The sequence below is a fragment of the Hemitrygon akajei genome, chromosome 14 (genome assembly GCF_048418815.1).
Source record: "Hemitrygon akajei chromosome 14, sHemAka1.3, whole genome shotgun sequence".
In the NCBI taxonomy this organism is placed as follows: domain Eukaryota; kingdom Metazoa; phylum Chordata; class Chondrichthyes; order Myliobatiformes; family Dasyatidae; genus Hemitrygon; species Hemitrygon akajei.
In genome coordinates this window covers 72,649,213-72,671,092 of record NC_133137.1, presented here as the reverse complement: position 1 = coordinate 72,671,092, position 21,880 = coordinate 72,649,213, and the positions used below count along the sequence as shown (strand labels likewise).

Sequence of the window (21,880 nt, the reverse complement as noted above, 5' to 3'; positions counted from 1 at the left end):
ATCAGGAGATAATTGAGAAGATTTGACTCTGATTTTGCTTATAATGGTAGATTGTATATCCAAATGACGGAACAACTAACTCACTGTTTCGCCGCATCTCCGAGATTGTTTACATTGTGTAACCAAAAGGCGCAAATAAAACTCGGAAGCGAGAAGGGAGGGAGGGAGGGTGCAGGATAAGTAGCTGAAAGTGTTTACCTTCTTTTAGGAAGTGTGAATGGATAACGAACAGCAGCACGCAGCAGACAGCGGCTCCGGCCAAAGCCCACACTGCTTTCAGGAGCTGCATGGTGCGAGGCGGTTGAGTGGTTGGCAGCAAGCGGTACTCTTCGCCAGAAGGGAGCATGTAGAGTGCCCGTGCCTTCCCCCTTCTGCTCTCCTCCTCCGGCCCAGAAACGGTGCAATCCTTCAAAGGGGCGAGGGGTGCGCGCCGCCCGGCTCCGCTCGATCCATGCAGTGGGGATGAAGCGGCGTTCCTCTCTCCGGCTCCTCGCTGCACCCGGTCTCCGCACTCGACACTCCGAGGGTAAACTCACTCCGGGTGGGACGGCTGAAACCTCTCTCCCGCTCTTCCCCCCCACCCCCCCCCCCCAGCCAGACCTCTCCCGGCAATGAAAACAGCTGTAGCTTGTTGGGCGAGGTGAGGGGGGTATTGGCGGGGACACTCACTGCCCGTCCCTTGCCTTCACTTCACCGGGAGGTGTCCCCGCACGCCGCTGCTGCTGACAACCTGGCGCTTCGCCGCGGCTCTCCTCCACTCTCGGGGCAGAGCGGACAGCTCATGATCTGGAGGGGGAGGAGATCTGCCGGCCGGACTTTTGCTTCTGTCCGCCGGCGACGCTTTAAAGCAACTCCACACACACACGCAGCCGGCCCAACACACCGGGGAAGCTTCGGCAGCCGCCCCGTTCCCTGGCTCCGGATCAGGCTCAGGCTCCTCTCTGTATCCCCCGCCGTCACTTTCCTGGAGCTTGTTGTTCCCCCCCTCAGGTACAGGCTCAGCGAAATCTCCGTTCGCCCTTCTTCAACAGCTGGCTCTTAAATACTCTTTTTTTTGTGGGGGAGGGGGCGATCTCGGTTTATTAGTAAGATGTAGTCATCCCGGAGACTTCTCCACTGCGAGCAATTTCACGGTGAGCCTGCCGCTGCCGCTCCTCCTCCCCACTAACCCCCGGCCCGGGGAGATTCCTATTTTCCCAACTCGGCACTCTTTATATTTCAAGCCAGCATCCTGATCCGGTTGTCAGGTTCGCGGGATTGGAGAGGGGGGAAAAACACGTTCGGGCAAATCCTCTCCTGACGTCAGACGGAATACATCTGAAATTAGCAGTGGATTGTGGAGCATCTAACCCCCGCCGCTTTCCCAGTCTGCCACAGCGTGCCAGCCGAGTTTCGTTGTGATCAATAACCACGTTAAGCGATAGGACCCACTCGCTGGCAGCAACACCGTCATTGTATACACCAGGGCAGCAGCAGTCCGAATCGCCAAGGGTTACATCATATCATCCAGCAAATTAAAAAAGGTTTTAAACCGGCGGCAGACATCGAAGAAGCAGAAACTGAGTGCATGTGAGTTACATAATTCGTTATCAACGCGGGTACCAATGAGTTAAATTGCGTCGAGTGCTTCCTTGCTATAATTCACCCCGTTCCCAATATGTGATATGCTTGCGATACACAGGCTAACAGTTATAGTCTGCAAAACGCCCCATGCAACCCCCCGTGTGATTAAATGTTTATCGTTTTAAATGCCGGATAAGACATTTGATACGTTATAGTGCCACGATTTACTGTAGGTGAATGTGGTACTTTGCAAGTCACTTAGTAGGGTTCAATGTACATAAACTTGGAAATCACCATTTAGATGAGTGGTATTCAAAGCTTTGCCCGGTGACAAACAAAAATGTTTTTTTTTTATTTCAAGTGAAAGATTTTATTCAAAAATAATTAAATTATTTTCTCAAATTTCAGAATTACAGCATTCCATATCAAGTTCAACTAAAGAAAGAAGTGTAAAATATTAACATCCGTTTTAGGCTCAAGTACCTTTACAGATGGGAAAAACAGATGATGTATATTGCAGTAGAACCTTCAGACTATCAAATCAATAAACCAAGAGATCAAATTGCATGCGGTGTGACAGCTCGAATGAACATTCCAGCGCACTATGTGCTGCAACTGGAGACAGAGAGCTGACTGTCAAACGCTTTAATCAACCCGCATTCTATTGCTGTCTGCAATATTCATTATAACCATCAGCAAGAAGGACAAAATACCCGCTGGGAATTATTTCTTGCTCTCACCTCTGCAGAATCTTCCATTTCTCAGTCAAGTGGGCAAGGTGCTTTGGGGCATTTCTGGCAGTGCTGCGGTTACATCTGGAGTTGGGCGCTGCCCGCCACATATCCCGCCCGTAACATCACACGGGCAGCCTCGCACAGTACGGCCTATCAACTGACTGGTTAGTGCAATAGAAATACTAGCCTGTTTCAGGAAGCTTGTGTATTTTTAATAGAAGTTAAAGACCTAAGCAAACTTAATAATATTAAGCGCACCTATATGTCTCCTCTCATAACTTCAAGGCATCCCAACATATTTCGCACTTACCTACCTTTGAGGTAACATCACCTCTGTAATGGATGGAAAGTGCATAAACACCAGGGAGGTTGTTTGATAGGTAATCAATCAGTTTCTGTGATACTAGTTGAGGGAAAATTATTGACAAGAAGTGCAATAGAAACTTTTAATAGAAACAAACAGACAGTTTGGATCTTTCTTCAAATAAATAATTATCAGGATGTGAGCTTCATTGGCAAGGCCAGATTTATTACCCTCTCCTATTAGTTGTAGAGAAAGTGGTGGAGTATTGATGGGTGGAGTTTAACATTTTGGCCTGGTGACAACACACTAATATCTCATTTTAAAGACTCACTTCAACAGTACAGCACTCTGGGTCCAGACTGTCTGTATATGGAGTGATAATGAACCCATTCATTTCTGAGTCCGAAAGCTGCATCTGGGGTAAGGCTATTATTTACAATTTTAAAACTGATTTGTTCTATTTAAGTCCACAAAACCACACACTCTAATATTTTAACTCGCTTCAGCATTCCACAAGACCATTTCTAAAACTGATGCAAAATAGTGTCACCCTGACCCATACTTGGCACTTCTGAACATTATTAACTAAGACAATTCCTCACAAACAGCATGAAAGTAATCTGAATCACGGAGATACTGTACTAATGTAACAATACATTTAATGTTCTAACTTTACTTCTGCCCATTATGTCACTGGCATTTAGGGAACCGATAAAGGTCCTCCATCTCTGTCTGTCCATAGCATCACACCCAGATATAGCAGAATTCTTCATTACTGTTTCCGTAACAATTGTTTTTGAGCTGTCAGGGTTGTTAGCTCTGATGGAAACCCTGAATCTGGAGGACCGCTGACCCACTCTTAATCTGGCCTCTAACTTTTGACCTGATTGGCATGGGTGACACTAGCAAGAGCCAAAACATAAAACCCAGATTCCAGCCAACATAGCCCTTCGGGTCATTGAGGCATGCAAGCCTCCAAACCCAGTGACAACATTGCAGGTCCTCGTGTATGGTTCTAACTTTAACTTAGTATATTACTAGTCCTGGCAAGATACATAGTAGTGTAATGTACCAATAAATCAACATCACTCTGAAGTTATTTACAGTTTTATAATATAAAAGAATGACATCTTCAGTTACTCTCCTCAAGTCTGAGCATGATCATCTGCAGCAACTGTTTGCACTATAAGTTAACTTAATTTGTTACCTACCCCAATATATAAAATGTTGGAGAATATTTGGTTATTTATTGATTTATTGAGATACAGTGGAGAATAGGCCCTTCCAACCCATCAAGCCACACCACCCAGCAATCTCCCAGTTGAACCCTCGCCTAATCACAGGACAATTTACAATGACCAACTAACCTACCTACCGGTACATCTTTGGACTGTGGGAGGAGACCAGAGCACCCAGAGGAAACCCACACGGTCATAGGGAGAACAGATGAATTCTTTACAGGTAGCGGTTGGAGTTGAACCCCAGACCACCTGGCATGTAATGTGTTGTGCTAACCACTATGTCACTGTATATGCTGTCATGCTGTCCTTCACATATACAATTGAAAACAATTTGAAAATATATACTTCGAAAAGATAGTAACTAAAAATTAGATTGCACACTTCCTTCAATGTTTAAAGTTCAAAGTAAATTTATTATCTAAGTATATTATATCATCATATACAGCCCTGAGATTTGTTTTCTTGCTGGCATACACAGTAAGTCCAAGAAACACAATAAAAATACCACACCTAACAGGATGGACAAAGAAACAATGTGCAAAAGACAACAAACTGTGGAAATATAAAAATAAAAAAGAATAATAAATAAATAAATAAATAGATAGATAGATAGATAGATAGATAGATAGATAGATAGATAGATAGATAGATAAATAAATAGATAAATAAATAAGCAAGCAAGCAAGCAAGCAATAAATATAGAGAACATGAGATGAAGAGTCCTTGAAAGTGAGTCCATAAGTTATGGAAACAGTTCATTGATGGCACAAGTTAAGTTATCCCCTCTGGTTCAAGAGCCTAATGACAGAGGGACAATATTTATTCCTGATCTTGGTGGTGTGTGTCCTGAGGTTCCTGTACCTTCATCCTGATAGCAGAAGAGAGCATGGCTTGGGTGGTGGGTGTTGCTGATGATGGATGCTGCTTTCCAGCTACAGCACTCCTTGGAGATGTGCTCAATGGAGAGGAGAGCTTTACCGTGATGGATGGGCCACTACTTTTTGTGGGATATTCGATTCAAGGGCATTGGTGTTTCCATGCCAGACTGAGTCAATACTCTCACTATACTCTCCACCACACATCTTATAGAAGTTTGTCAAGGTTTTAGGTTCATGCCAAATCTTCACAAGCTTCTAAAGAAGTAAAACTTTAAAACTGAGATTTAAAATATCCAAGAGCTAAAGAATACAAGAGTTTAAAGGTAAACCAATAAAGACAATAATGATGAAAATATTTTTGAGTTTGACCTTTTTCCATAATTATTCTGATCAGACCTTGCAACCCTGTTAATACTTTATTTGCTTTCTATTAGTATGTCTTTGTAACTCTTGTAACCAAACAAATCTAATTTAATAGATCATGTCATGTATGTCAGTCAGTATATTTTCTCTTCTTTGTCTTTCTATGCAGATAAGCACCACTTTGTCATTAAATACTATTAAAGCAATCCAGATTGCCTCTTCATCTGCTTAAAATCCAGAACAATTTAGATGAAGAAAACATAACTCATTAAGCTAAGTAAATCACCCGAATTTCAGATTTTCAACAAATTGCATTGGTATAAAGTAATCCAATTAAAAGTTGAACCATTATTCAATGTAGTCAGTTTAGATGCATAGCACCTGCATTCTCTATAGTGATGCCAGCGATCTCCCAATTCTCCAATAATGGGATCCAAATCAGTCAAAGTGATGTTGTTGGCTCAAGGGATTTTCAATTTTTCATAAGATTGAAGATCAAACAAGTTTTTATTCCAAACTGGGATAGAAGATAAATCAAAGGAAATACATTGCAGTAAAGTAATTTTATTTTAGCTTCAAGAACATATAATTAATTGATTACAACAATATAAAATTAATTGATTTTGTTGCTTTCTTCCTGTAAAGTTCATCTTCTGACATGCAAAGCAAAAATAACTCCAAGCTCCACATTAACAAGAGCTTTGATAATGATGGATGCCAGCGGGGTAAATCAATCCTTGTCAGGAGTCATGTTTAAACATGACTAAAACATACAGCAAACAATTTAATCTTCATTTTCCTTCTGTAATAATCATGCAAGGATTTTACAGAAAGAAATAAAGAGGGTTTTGTAAAAAAAAACACATTTATGAAAATTTGAAAAAAAGAACTTAGTGACTAAGCATATTAACCACACTATTGATAAACTTTTTTATTAAGATGGCATTCCCTGCTTCTGCTTCCCAAACTACCAATTTATCATTGAATATAGCCCTCCAGTATTGTCTACTGGGAATATGTATCACCAATGTTAAAAGCTTTCTGACCCAACTTCAGTCTTTCTTTTTAATTTTATATTGAAAGATTTCCTAAGTAAGCATCATAAGAAAGTGAATCTAACTTGACCTTCCTGGGCCACTGGGTTACATTCATTTCATTGAGGGCAACAGTGAATATCTTTATTCATCACATGTTGGTGTTTTATCATTTGAATATAAGGGTTTGGACTCAGAAGACAATGGACTTCTCAAGCCTGAGGAATGCAATAGAAAAAAAAGGGAAGCTGGGAATATAGCTACATAGTTCTTTAGAAGAAGTATCACAGAGTGATAGGGTTGTACAGAAAGCTTTTGGTACATTGGTCTTCATAGATCAAAGTACTGAGTACAAGAGATGAGATGTTATGTTGAAATTGTATAAGATATTGGTGAGGCCTAATTTGGAATATTGTGCTCAGTTTTGGTCACGTACCTACAGGAAAGACGTAAATAAGATTGAAAGAGTACAAGAAAAAGTTATCAAGATGTTGCAAGTCTCGAAGACCTGAGTTATAAGGAAAGACTGAATAGGTTAGGACTTTATTACTTGGAACATAGAAGATAGAGAGGAGATATGATAGAGGTATACAAAATTATAAGGGGTGGAGATAGGGTAAATGCAAGCAGGCTTTTTCCACTGAGGTTGAGTAGGACTACAACTAGAGGTCTTGGGTTAAGGGTTAAGGGTGAAAAGTTTAGGAGGAACATGAGGGGAAACTTTCTCACTCAGAAGGTTGTGAGCATGTGGAATGAGCTGCTAGCGTTTAAGAGAAGTTTAGATAGGTACATGGATGGTAGGGGTTTGGAAGGCTATATTCCTGGTGCAAGTCGATGGGAGTAGGCATGGGCTGCATGAGCTGAAGGGGCTATTCTGTGTTGTACTTTTCTATGACTCTGTGACACTGGTTTGACTGTCTTATTAGCTCAAACATGTTATTTGGGATGATGAAACTGAGGTTGAATTTTTATATTCCAAATAAAATCTTGTAAAATTATCTAGCTAATCTGTTGACTACTCTTGCTATTAGAACACACTGTTCTGTTTAAATACAGTGATGGAGTTGTGTTCAATTAATGTATTCCTTTCAGGTTATCTTCTGGAATTCCCTTTTTGCGAGTGAGCTAAATTAGCATACCTTGAGGTCAGTGTTGTAGCAGAAAATGGTGTTCATAGAATTGCAATTGCTTGCAAATTTCAGTTTCCACTCTTGAAGAAAAACCCAGGTTATTAATAATACTATATCATAAAGGAAATGACAAGCCTTCTTTGTCTTTTTAAAAGATATTTTTGAAGCCCATTTTGCTTCAAAGTCATTCGTGAAGAATAAGGATTTCACTTGAAACCAGCTACCATGTGGCTGATCTTGATTCACCATTTTTATGAATGTTTTCGATTCCAGCAAGCTAATCCAGGAATTTAAAACAATATACAGGAGATTTACCATAGATGAGGGATATTACCTCCAAAGAGAGGTTAGGTTGTAAACATTATAACAGTCCTCCTTGGAACTAAAGTTGTTAAGGTTCTCTGAGCAATGAAAGGTTACGATACAAAAACTATTCCCTTCAGTGAGTGGGTCAATAACTAGAGGTCATAGATCTAAAAGCATTGGCAAAATATCTAGTAGAAAAATGGAAAGGAGATTTTTTTTTTCCCACCAATCAGATTCTCAAAATCAAGGAACACTCTGTCTGGAGATGTAATTGTAAAGGTGAGTGCATGGATCCTTGAGAATGTGGAACATTTAGGACTAAAACAAGAGGAAATATGATAAAGGTATGACGGGCTGGATGGCTTCTATATATTTTCAGATTTCTATGATTCCTGACGGGTGGAACTCTCACACAGGAAATGCTGCTAAAGAAGCCATAGCAACAGAGAAGGTGCATTTCCTGCTGTTGTTATAGAGGTGCTGATAGGGACTGTCAGCTCACCATCATTTAAAACGGCCAGAAGCTGCCGTGTAGGATTGCACAGCACTACGGTTGCAGTACTAAGCAAAAGTCTTAGGCACAGATATATAGCTAGGGTGCCAAAGACTTCTGCACAGTACTGTAGTAATTTTATGCATTGCAATGTACTGCTGCCGCAAAGACAAAAACAAATTTGATGGCATATGTGAGCGATGATAAACCTGATTCTAATATGGGTCTCAATTCTGGGCTGAGAGTGGGAAGGGAGCAGGGAGAGGGGAATCATGTTTTGGAAAAGGGGAAGGGAGAAGTGAGGGAGTGGGAAGCACCAGAGACACACTCTGTAATGATCAATAAACCAATTGTTTGGAGTAAAATGACTTTGCCTGGTATCTCAGGGCTGGGTGTGATTGCACCCATGCCACTCTCTGCCTCTGTCACTTCTTTTCTGCCACATGTCTCACACCCCTCCTCTGGTACTTCACCTCCACCATTTCCAGCATCTTATGCTCCCGGTAGATTTGCAAACTCTCTCTCTGCTCTACATTGACAAATAAGTACTGTGCAAGTCTTAGGCACCCTAGCTATATATATGTGCCTAATGTTTTTGCACAGTACTGTATATTACTGAGTTTCTACAAATGGCCACAGTACCTGTTGTCTGTTCTCCACATGAATTAGAGTCATAGAGAAGTACAACACTCATATGTGAGTGATGATGAATCTGATTCTGATATGGGTCTCTATTGTAGACTGAGAGTGGGAAGGGAATGGGGGGAAGCATGCAGCAGGGTTGGGAAAAGGGAAAGGGCTGGGTGAGGTGTGACTGTACCATGACTCCCCCTGCCCCTAGCACTCCTTCCCCCCCAACTGTCCCACACCATCCCACAGTCCACATTGACAAATACAGTACTGTGCAAAAGTCTTAAGCACCCTAGCTCTCTATCTATATATAGACTTTTGCACAGTACTGTACATAAGGAATTAACTCCTTACTGGGATAATTTACATCATGAGAGAGACAGATCTTGGGTGTGTCTGTGTGGTGGATGTTTGATTGTGTGGGTAGGTTCCAGTGATGAAGTGAGAGGATGATGGAAACAGAACAGAAATACACCTGCACCTTCTAGCCCCAAACATGGCTGGAAGGGTCTTCTTCCATGGACAGTTATCATTTCTGTCCAATTACCACATTTCCTGAGGCACAGGAGACCAAATTTTATAGGTTGGAACCAGAAGGCAGATACAATGAGGCACACACCCTTATCAAAATGCGTGAGGCATGCTGGCCGCCCATTATCCCTTTGTATTTCCATTAAAACTGAGTCTGAGATTGGGTGGGATTGGCTTCAGGTTTCTAAAATTTCAACATCCCACCTGCCCTAACCTTCCAATTTTGTGGAGCTTCACTTATGCCAAACATCTTTAGAGCAGTTTAGCTTTGTACTGAGGGAATAAATGGGGATCACATTTATGTCAGCACAGTTTAACTGATGGTCACTGGAAAGAAAACCTTTAGTCCAGGCCAGTGACAAACTGGAAGCCAATAGGGAAGCCAAAAGAAAACGTCTGAATTAACAGCAAGAGCTCTATGCCCCATACAACTACTGTCTGCAGTATTGAAATGAAACAACCAAATTCCACCTATACTCTTAGTCAATTTGAGTTCTTCCCCCACAGGTATTTACAATAAAATCTAGACAGTAGCCTCAGTCAAATACATATGCAGGTGATTGGAGATCTTTGATAAAAGATCTTCCCTTCAGCTCCCTATACATGGCACAAGCGGAACACAGTTACCGTTGCCCGTAACATATTAACAGTGTTAATATATCTCGCTTCCAATTATTTAGGAAATGATCTTTAGAAGAATGTAACTGTATGGTTATGAGGAAGAGCATAGGAAATGCAGCAGATCTAATCATGAGAAAATCTCACTGCTTTGCTCCAAACCAAAGTGAACAGCTGATTATTTTGAAACCTATCATATTAGAACAGTCACGAAAAAGGGTCTCAGCCCAAAACGTTGACAGCTTATTTATTTCCATGGATGCTGCCAGGATTCTGTGTGTGTTGCATATTGTAGCTTTTTTTTTGATTTTGGGCACACACATTCCAAGATACTGTGAAATATCTTGGTAACAAGTCTGCTTGTCTTGCATACTGTTCATAGAGATCAAATAATTATTGAGGAAGAATAAGGCAAAATGATAACAATGCAGAATAAAGTGTAAAAGCAACCAAAAAAGTGAAGTACAGTTAAATGATAAAGTGCACGATTATAATGAGGTAGACTGTGAAGTCAAGAGTCAATTTTATTGTATAATTATTAAATTATGGATTGATAATTTGAAATTAAATCTCAATTTAATACAGTACATGGCTTCAGTTTTATTCATATGAAACAATTATTTCCATAACATTATACTCCAGATCTAATGAAGCGTGAAGCATTATTTTAAGGTTATTAACAAAGGAAACAGAAGCATTATGAGGAGGCAGTGGGAAAGCACGAGGTCTGTTCAAGAGTCTGATAACAATGGGATAGAAGCTGTCTTTCAGCCTGGTGGTATGTGCTTTCAGGCTTTTGTAACATCTGTATGATAAGAATGTCCAAGGTCGGTGGGGACTTTGATTTACTCGGCAGAAAGTAGTACAGACAGAGTCCATAGAGGGAGATTGGTACCTATGATGTGTCCATAACTCTCTGCTGTTTTCTGCAGTCTTGTGCAGAGTAATTGCCATACCAAACTGTTATGCATCCGAACAGAATACTTTCTATGGTAAGCATAAAAATGCTTAAAGGTCGATAGGGACATGTTGAACTCCTTTAGCCTCCTGAAGAAGTAGAGGTGTTGCTGAATTTTCTTGGCAGTGACATCAATGTGGTTGGACAGGCTGTTGGCAATGTTCATACCTAGGAACCTGAAGCTCTCAGCCCTCTGAATCTCATCAGCAATGACGTAGACTGGAGCATGTGCATCATTCCTCTTTCTGAATTCAATGATCTAACTCCTTTGATGAAATTAAGGAAAAGTTTGTTGTTATTACAATATGGCACTAAACTACCTCTCTCCTTCCTGGACTCCAACTCATCATTATTTGAAACGCGCTCTGCTACGCTAGTATCATCGGCCGGCTTGTGGATAGAATTGGAGCAGAATCTGGCCTCGAAATCATGAGTGTACAGGCATAGAGCAGGGGGCTGAGGACACAGCCTCGTGGAGCCCCAGTGTTGATAATAATTATGGCGATGGTATTGCTGCTTGCTTACCGATTGCAGTCCGTTGGTCAGGAAGTCAAGTATCCAATTGCAGAGGGAGCCATTGAAGCCTGGTGTCTGAGTTCAGGATGAGTTTGGTTGGAGAAATAGTACTGAAGTCAGAACTATAGTCAGTAAACTGACATAGGTGCCTTTACTGTCCAGATACTCCAGAGATGAAGGTAGGGCCAGGGAGATGACATCCGCCATAGACCTGTTACAGCAATAAGTGAATTTCAGTGGGTTGAGCTTGACTGAAAAGCTGGAGTTGATGCCTGTCATGACCAGCCTCTCAAAGCACTTCCCGATGGTGGATGTTTGAGCCACTCAGTAGTAGTCATTAAGGCAGGTTATCCCACTTTTTTTTTGGTACCAGGATGATAGTGGTCTTCTTAAAGCAGAAGGGAACCACTGCCTGTAGATGCAGAGGTTAAAAACACCTGCAAAGAACGCTGGCAGTTAATCTGCAGCAGGATCTAAGGACACAGCCAGAGACACCCTCTGTGCCCAATGCTTTTCATAGGTACACCCTCTGGAAGACTGATCTTACATCAGTGATGATGATTGTAGATGTAGATGTACTGGAGACAATCATGGTGGGTGGTGATGAACCCATTCCCTTCTGTACAAAACATCCCTAGAATGCTTCACCTACCACCCCATCAGCCTCTGCATCCAACACATTATTCTCCACAACCTCCGCCATCTCCAAACGGATCCTACCACTAAACTTATCTTTATCTTCCCCCCTCCTCCACTTTCCACAAGGATCACACCCTCCTCAATTCCGTGGTCCATTCATCCCTGCCCACTAATCTCCCTCTTAAAACTTATCCCTGCAAGGGGCCTAAGTGCTACACCTACCTATAGACCTCGCGCCTCACCTCCACCATTCACTGGATCAAACAGTCCTTCCAGATGAGGCAATATTTCACCAGCAGATCATCTGTTGTGTCCGGTGCTCCCAACATGGCCTCATCTACATTGGTGAGATCCGTCATAAATTGGGGGACCTCCACACCATCAGCCACAAGCAGGATTTCATGGTGACCAAATATATTTAATTCCAGTTACCATTCCCATTCTGATGTGTCTGTGCATGGCCTCCTCTTGTGCCAAGATGAGGCCACCCACAGGGTGGAGGAGCAACACCTTATATTCAGCCTGGGTAGCCTCCATCTTGATAGCATGAAATTCAATTTATTCTTCCAGTATACAAATTTATAGCCCGCACTCCCTTTATTTCCCACTCTGACCTTTTACCTCTTCTCACCTGCCTATTACGGTCCCTTGGGTACCCTTCTCCATAAGACAGTAAGATATAGGTGCAGAATTAGGCCATCTGGCCCGTCGAGTCTGCTCTGCTATTCAATCATGGTTGATCCTCTTTTTTCCCTCCTCCACAACCCCAGTTCCCAGCCTTCTCCCCATAACCTTTGATGCTATGTCCAATCAAGTACCTATCAATCTCTGCCTTAAATACACCCAACAACATGGCCTCCACAGCTGCATGTGGCAAGAAATTCCACAAACTCACCACCCTTTGGCTAAAGAAATTTCTCCGCATCTCTGTTTTGAAATGGTGCCCCTCTACCTTGAGGCTGTACCCTCTTGTCCTAGACTCTCTCACCATGGGAAACATCCTTTCCACATCTACTCTGTTTAGGCCATTCAATATTTGAAAGCTTTCAATGACATCCCCCCTCATCCTTCTGAATTCTAGCAAGTACAGGCCCAGAGCCATCAAGCGTTCCTCGTATGATAACACTTTAATTCCCAGAATTATCCTTGTGAACCTCCTCTGGGCCCTTTCCAATGCCAGCACATCTTTTCTAAGATGAGGGACCCAAAACTGTTCACAACAGTCAACGTGAGGCCTCACCAGTGCCTTATAAAGCCTCAGCATCACACGCTTTCTCTTGTTCTAGATCTCTTGAAATGAATGCTAACATGGTGTTTGCCTTCCTCACCACCGGCTCAACCTGCAAGTTAACCTTCAGGATGTTCTGCACAAGGACTCCCATCTCAGATTTTTGGATTTTCTCCCTGTTTAGGAAATAGTCCGCACATTTTTTATTACCAAAGTGCATGACCATGCATTTTCCAACATTGTATTTCATTTGTCACTTTCTTGCCCATTCTCCTATTCTGTCTAAGTCTTTTTGCATCCCACCTGTTTCCTCAACACTATCTGCCCCTCCACCAATCTTCATATCATCTGCAAACTTGGCAAGAAAGCCATGCTCTAACCATGTTAGTAACTTTCCTGTAACACCATGGGCACTTAACTTGGTAAGCAACCTCATGTGTGGCACCTTCTCTTCCCTTCCTCCTATGGTCCACTCTCATCTCCTATCAGATTTCTTCTTCTCCGGCCTTTGACATTTCACACCCACTTCACTTCAGTTATCATCTTCTAGCTAGCCTTTTCCGTCCCGTCCCCCCCCCGCCGCATTTTTATTCTGGTGAATTCCCCCTTCCTTCTCAGTTCTGAAGGGTCTCGGTCCGAAACATCGACAATCTATTAAATTCCATAGACACTGCCTGACCTGCGGAGTTCCTGGATTCCTCCAGTGTTTTGTGTGTGTTGCCAAACACTGAATGCTTTAGGCTTATCAAAAAGGGATGTGTTGGCAATGCCTGACCTTTTATAGTATGTCAGCCATGGCACACCTGATGGCTGACTGGGACTCGACTTTGGACTAGTATTGTCTCTAAACAATTCTGTTAGCTTTATAGAGGTAGTCTTGATTTTTGTAAAGGTCACGGTCAGCTGATTTAAATGTTAGAGACCTGGACTTCAGAACAGAGTGGATCTCTGGTTCATCTGCAGTACATCCTCAAAAACAATAATATGTGTACAGCAGTACTGTGCAGAAGTCTTAGGCACATACAATATATATAGCTAGGATGCCCAAAACCTTTGCACAGTAAATGCATTTGTCAACATGGAGCGGAGAGTGAGTTTGTAAATCTGGCAGGAGCAAAGGATGTTGGGAATGGTGAGTATGGAGCACCGCAAGAGGAGTGTGGGACAGGTCGCAGAGAAGGAGTGCCAGAGTGCTATGGGTACAGACACTATCAGTCCTAAGACATCAGGCAAGGTCGTTTGATTCCAAACAATTGGTTTAGTGATCTTTGCTTCACGTTCCCTCCCCTCTCCCTGTGCACTACAGTACAATACATACAATTACGACAGTACTGTGCAAAAGTCTTAGGCACTAGCTAGCTACAGACAATCTGCAGTTTGAGGCCTGGTGTTTGCAGAGATGAAGGACCTTCAATGCTGCCTTAAACACCAGCACCGTAATGGGCAGCAAGTAATATGACTGTGTAAATGAAAGTTGTTGGTGGTGTTTTGTAGCGAAAGCAACTTATGAATATGAATAAGAATGATATTTATTTTTACCGTACATCTTTCCAAATATGATTGTGTTAATATTGGAATTTGTTACGTTTTGTAACTTCAAAACTTTCAACTAATTCAAAGGAATACACAGGAATCTGAAAATGCGGCTCTAAGTTCAAAATTACTTCAAGTGAGGCACCCACCCACATGGTGGTGCGATGATATATGCAATTCACTTATTTTTACATATAACCCTGTAATGAATTGTTGAAACAAACAAGAATGCTTAAGCAAACAATATATTTACAGGATTACTCAACTATTACAGAAATATTAAATACACCGCAAATTAATTCCAAATTTAATATTAGTACAATCATGTTTGAAAAAATACAACCAGCTAATGGTTTATCGAGATAATTTTTGACACTAACAACACTATCGATATTGCTCAGTGCATAGGAAGAGTGAAGATCTAGAGTACTAAATAAGCCCTTGGTTTAATTTACTGTTCTTGGCGGCACAGGACGATTATCATTCTGAGTAATATTCTGCGGAACAATCCCACTTACTATTACAGTATGAGAAAAAAACACACCAGAGTCTTTGGACATATTTTGATTTATGTTCTATCCTGGTGAAAACAGAAAATTCTACATTCTGTTACAAGCTAGACAACATATAAAATAAGACTTCAGTCCTCCAAAGATCAATACAATTTCTATTCTTTTTTGTTTTTGTTTTCCTTCCCAGATTCGTGACAATATACGTACTTCAATATGTCAATTGTAGCTTATCCAGTAGCCTGTTTGATTCTGTGTCAGAAGGTTCTGGGTTCAAGTCTCACATCAAAACTACAAGAATTACTTATTGATTAATCACATCAAAAGATACAGTAAAATGCCTTGTTTGTGTTAACAAGCAACACAACCTGGGGAGAGCCCTCAAGTGTCGCCACACATCCCGATGCAAACATAACGTGCCGACAATGTTCAGCAGAGTGACACACAGACAGCAGACAACAAGCAGCAAGCAGGTACAGCAAAACTAACTCCTTCAACACACACACACACACACACACACACACACACACACACACACACACACACACACACACACACACACACACACACACACACACACACACACACACACACACACACACACACACACACACACACACACACACACACACACACTTACTTCCGACCTCTAGTCTTGTTGAACTAGGGGCTTCAACAAAATCTTACAGATGAGATTAAACTGTTGGCTCAGGTGAAAATGGAAATTGCTGTGGTGCTAATAGAAGAAGAGCATGTGCATTCTCCCCTGACCATCAATGTCTACCACTCAGCTAACATCTAGATACCCTTTACCAGATTATCATCTCATTAGTTATGGGAACTTGCTTTGCACAAATTGCCTAAAGTCTTCTTACATTACAATAATACTTCACTGGCTGTAAAACGCTTTGGGATATTAGAACACTATAGCACAGAAACATGCCCTTCAGCCCATCTAGTCCATGCCAAGTTGTTTATTCTGTCCAGTCCCATCGACCTGCATCTGGATCATAGTTCTACATATATTCCCATCCATGCACTTATCCAAACTTCTCCTAAAAGTAGAAACCGAACCTGTATCCATCACTTATGTTGGCAGCTCGTACCACACTCTCACCACCCTCTGAGTGAAGAAGTTCCCCCTCAAGGTTCTCATTAAATATTTCATCTTTCACCCTTCACCTATGACCTCTCACAATTTCAGTGAAAGAAGTCTGCTTGTGTTTACCTATCTATACTTATATTTGTGTATCAAATCTCCCTTCCTTTTCCTATGTTCCAGGCAATAAAGTCTTAACATATTCTTCCTTTCCCTAAGTTACCAGAGCATTCAATAAAGTTATCCTGTTAGTTATTTCCTGTTGAATTTGAGAAAGTGGGGAAGGACCAGAGCAAGCAAATGCAAAAGGAAAGAAAAATATTTAACATTATTTTGTGGCATATTTCATTATTAATATTTTGTGATTTACGCTTCTTGTCTATTTAAGTCCTTGTCTAATTAAATGGAAATGTGTATAACTTGAACTAGCGATTTTGAAAAGTAGCTGTTTAAGTTCTTAAACAACACACACAAAATGCTGGAGGAACTCAGCAGGCCAGGCAGCATCTACGGGAAAATGTGCAGTCGATGCTTCGGGCAGGTTTCAGCCCGAAACATTGACTGTACTTTTTTCCATAGATGCCCTAAACACCAAAAGCATAGCAGGCAGTAAGTAAGTAAAATATTTAAGGAGAACTTCTTCACTCAGAGCATGGTGAGCGTGTGGAACGAGCTATCAGTGTAAGTGGTGAAAGTGGGTTTGATCTCTACATTGAAGAGAAATTTGGGTAAGTACATTGAAGGGAAGGGTATGGAGGATTATGGGCCAGGTATTGGTTGATGAGACTAGGCACATTAATAGTTCAGCGTGGACTAGATTGCCCAAATTGCCTGCTTCAGTACTGTTGTGTTCTGTGACCCTATGACTCAGTACTTGGTGGATGTATTTCTATCCAATTTTCACTTGAACTCAATATCAGAATCAGGTTGAATATCACCAGCATATGTCGTGAAATTTGTTACCTTCGCGGCAGCAGTACAATTAAAAACATGATATATGTAGAAAACTCTGAATTACTGTAAGTATATGTGTGTGTGTGTGTGTGTGTGTGTGTGTGTGTGTGTGTGTGTGTGTGTGTGTGTGTGTGTGTGTGTGTGTGTGTGTGTGTGTGTGTGTGTGTGTGTATTAAATAGTTAAGTTAAAACAAATAGTGCAAAAACAGAAATAAATAAAAGTTGTAGTGAGGTGGTGTTCATGGATTCAGTGCCCATCCAGAGAAATTGGATGGCAGAGTGGAAAAAAGTGACTCTGGAAACACAGAGTGTGTGCTTCAGGCTTCTCTGCCTCCTTCCTCAAGCATTGCTCCTTGAAGATGTCTTGGATACTGTGGAGGCTAGTACCCATGATGGTGCTGGCTAATTTTACAACTCTCTGCAGCTTACTTTGACCCTGTGCAGTAGCCCTCCCATTCCAAAGGGCAATGCTGCTGGCCAGAATACTCCCGACAGTACATCTGTAGAAGTTTTTGAGTGTTTTAGGTGTATTGTATTTATTAGACAATAAGTTTAGGATACAAAACCCTGCATGCACAATATATGATCAAAGACTATCACATTTACATCATAAGCCTTGTGATATCCTAATTCAGTGCTTGCATTAAACCCCTTCTCCAGTCAATGCCTTCTTACTTGGCACTATAATGAACTAAGGCAATTTCAGTCCATTTCAATACTTTCTCAGAGGAGGTAGTGGGTGTGGGAAATCAATTACCAGACCTTGGAATATTTGCTGTTTTCATTGCTACTTGTATGATATATGAGAAGACATGATTTATCAGAAACAGGCGGCTGAGCAATGTGGTCGTGACTGATTGGATGGAAAGAATTATTGACTGTGATAAGTACATAACAAGACACTTACAGAGGAGTTAGAGTTGCAATGATTAAATGAGCCATTCAGATCCTAGCAGATGATGCTGCTATTAGAGTTACTCCCTCACACCTGCAGTGGCGTTCGTTCAGTTCTGATTCTGGTGCTGTCTATGTGGTGTTTGCATGTTCTCCCTGTGTTATCTGCATATGTTTCCTTCCATATGCTAAAGATTAGTTAATTAAAGACATAGAGTAATGGAAAAATACAGCACTGAAACAGGCCCTTCAGCCCACCTGGTCTGTGCTGAACCATTTGGGAGGCAGGGTGGAGATATGTCTCTATCTAAGGAGGTGCAAGGCACTCCATCCCTCCGCTGGCCTGCAGGTCACTCTTGGGCACAGGGTCACATGAAACTATGGGCACAGCTGGTAAACGGTCATACGAGCAGCTGGTGCATATCTCATGTCATATTTATGCAACCGCTGACGCCAGGCAGACATTTTCTGAAGAGTATTGATAATGGCTGGGGTCATCCACCTTGTAAAGACCCTGCCCAGAAGAAGGCAATGGAAAACCACTTCTGTAGAAAAAATTGCCAAGAACAATCCTGGTGATGAGACCATAACCACCTACATCATTTGACACAGCACATAACAATGATGAGGTTAATCAGCCATTGAAAATATCCTGCTCAGTAGATGGGTGATAAATTTCTGGAGAAGTTGCTGGGAACAAAGAGGGATTAGTGTAGAAATGATATAAATGGATGCTTGATAGTCACCATTGACCTGATGGATTGATGAGTCCATTTCCATGTCATGACTCTGTAATTCTTGAACATGAAATATAGTGCAGCTGTTTAGTATGGTGGTGAATATTGGTTGCTCTGGTTGAAATGCTTGACTTTGTGGAATTTGCCGAGCTTGGCAGTGACAATAGCTTGCAGACGTTTCATCACCAATCAAGATGACATCTTCAGTGTGCAGTCGTTGGTGATTTTCTCTAGGAGTGCTCAGTTTTAAATAGGCCCCCTTCATTTGCTTCAGTGTTGATTGGCTACCCCTTCAAGTAGGCCCTTGAATTCTATTGGCTTACATTTCATTGGCTCTTAGGGGTTCATAGATGGTGTCTATTTTGATATGTTTGTTTGTTAATGGAGCTGTCAGAACAGAACCACACTTCTAAAATTCTAGTGCCTGCTTCATGCTTGCCTGGTGAGAAATGAGGGATGAATACAAAGAATTTATAAACATCCTGTTTCTTAAACCATTACTCCCTAGAATAGGAGTCATGGTCCCTTTGTAACTATAACCATGAGATGTGTAACGCAAAAGAATGCTTCCTCATGAACTTAGTATAATGCACACAGTCCTATGCATTCTCATGGAGTTAAATGCAAAGTAAGCAGAGTAATATGCTCCAGAAGATGTCTCATTTATTGAAGGTTCCTATCTAACACTGGCACACAAAGATACATTGTGTAATCAAGTCACGCTTATTGAAATGTACCACATTCTTTTCCTACGTTAAAAAATTAATCTAGTTTTACAATATTAACATATCTAACTCATTGATTGGTTTCCAAATTCTCTTTGATCTTTATAATTTCCTGTGCTGTTAGTGTTGATACTGGAAATTCAATAGGTATTGTTAATGTCACCTCTTTCAACTATGTTCCACATCAACTCTTCCACAATAACTCGAGGACTTACTTCAGGAGTAAATTCACACCCACAATCTTTCTCAGTAAACTCTTGTGTTTCTTCAAATAAGACTAAGTTGTCTACATAAAACTTCCTGAATCAGTCACCTTCCCTTGTGAGACTTTTAATTGGAACGTATATCTCCACCGTTCCTTCAATATTCCATTTCGTCATCTGAATCTCAACCATTTTGAAATATGATGCTTGCCTTTGCTTCAACTATTTTTCTTTCACCTTCCCTTTCAGATTCGGCTGAACCAGACTGATCCCAATTCCTCTGAGCATCAGCATTTACACAGGAGTGTATCCTGCCTCAGATCATGACATTAATTGACACCACAAAGAAAAAAAATACACAAGTGAGTGTTCTGTAGCAAGGCCAGACCTCTTTTTCAAATTTTACTTCTTTAATACCTCGTCCACTCCATGAACTATCCTTTCAGTTCTTTTTTGAGCCTGGATGACAGGCAAATGTAAAGTGATGCTTGATCCGATTTCAGTTCATAAAATGTTCAAATTGAAACCTCTGAAGTCATGGACCATTAACCAATACAGTCTGTAACTGAGTCTGAGTTCTTCTATAGTGCATTCAGAAGTGATACATGATCCATTGTGCTTTACCTGAATCCATTTTGAATGGTGAGCATGTCTACACTTTTCCCACAGTGGCCTCATATAACTTTAACCTACAGAGGGATCCTTTTAGTGGGTCTTATCTGCAGTCATGGAAAATATGCATTTGATGGCTTATTTCCCTCAATCCTGTAGACAAACTTCTATGAACTAATGCCTTCGTGTTCCGAAAGAAGTACTTCCATTTTCTGCCTCATAGTTAGCTGGATATTGTTGTTCGACAACCTCAGTTATACAACTCTGATTTGTGAACAGGCATCATTTGCAAGATTCAGCTTGGGTGTAGTGCAGGGTTTCCCAACATTTTTTACGCCATGGTCCCCCACTATTAACCAAGGGGACGGTGGGCCCCAGGAGGACTGCAATGGTGCATCAGAAAGGCCAACTGCTCCCATCCAAATAAAGCATTTCGTTTTGGACAGACCCATTCAGTCTTTTTCGAGCTAAATATGCTCATGGATTTCTCAAGTATTTGGAAATTTTGGCCAACATGTGGTGCCAATTTTCAAGGGGAACACAAGCTTGTCCTAGCGTTTGGAGGCTTATGTACCTCAATGACCCAGAGAGCTACGTTGGCTGGAGTCAGCACCTTGTGCTTTGGCTCTTGGTAGGGTCACCCATGCCAAACAGGTAAAATGTTAGAGGTCAGACTATGAGTGGTCCATCAGTAATCTAGGTTCAGGGGTTCAGCTCATGGCTAACAACCATGACTGGTCAAAAAACGTTGTATGGAAACAGCAATAAAGAATCCTTTTATATCTGTGTGCGACAGTATGGACAACGCCATCATCACGACAGCACTTCTTTGGACGCTGAAGGGCAGAGGAAACACAGGAGATCAAAGACAACTTGGCACTGTAGCGTAGAGGCAGAAGTGAAGATCTGGAACCACACCTGAGGTACAATAGTGAAGATGGCCAAGGACAGATAAGGAAGGAGGACCTTCATTGCTGCCCTAAACGTCAACAAAGTTTGATGCTATTGAAATGTGTTCAACTTCTCCTCTGTCTGACCCTTTAGCACTAATGGTAGCCATCTGGGCTTCCAATGGATTCTGTGCTCCTTAATGCAAGTATGTCTCTTCAAACACATATTGTTCTAGAAGCTTAGCTAAATGTGCTGACAAAATGTCCATATTTAATATGTTCTTCCAATTTGACTGCAAGTTCTCTGAACTCATCATTTGTTAATAGATTTGGGCTTATTTTGGAGGCATCAACCATGTTAAGTAGCTTCTGTTTCCAACTTTTAAGGATAAAATACACAGCACATCACATGTAACTGGTTTTCAAAGTCTCACCGGAATACATTTTAAAACCTAGTATAGTTATTGTTCATGGCACAATGCTGAACCACTTGATGTACATTTCCCCTCCCCATAGATGCCAGTCATTTGCTGATGATAAACTTTCTCTTTAATTCTA

The 21,880-nt window shown here is 41.4% G+C and overlaps 1 protein-coding gene and 1 long non-coding RNA gene across 6 annotated transcripts in view; one reads left to right on the top strand and one right to left on the bottom strand.

Moving 5' to 3' along the window:
* The window catches only part of tafa5a (TAFA chemokine like family member 5a), a 778,752-nt gene that overhangs the window by 583,019 nt on the left and 173,853 nt on the right, over positions 1 to 21,880 (bottom strand). For 3 of the 5 annotated variants that reach the window (XM_073066370.1, XM_073066372.1, XM_073066374.1), the window contains exon 1: positions 199 to 1,500. The exons of 1 other annotated variant lie outside the window; for it this stretch is intronic. In XM_073066370.1, coding sequence (XP_072922471.1) covers positions 199 to 346 — 148 coding nt within the window. In that variant the 5' untranslated portion in view covers positions 347 to 1,500. Of the gene's footprint in view, positions 1 to 198; positions 1,501 to 21,880 lie in introns of those variants that run through there. One more of the 5 variants, XM_073066371.1, reaches the window with a different exon arrangement.
* LOC140738696 (uncharacterized) lies at positions 1,442 to 21,421 on the top strand. Its single transcript, XR_012101424.1, has 4 exons — positions 1,442 to 1,569; positions 1,972 to 2,461; positions 20,070 to 20,182; positions 21,229 to 21,421. It is a non-coding gene; the product is annotated as an uncharacterized lncRNA (long non-coding RNA).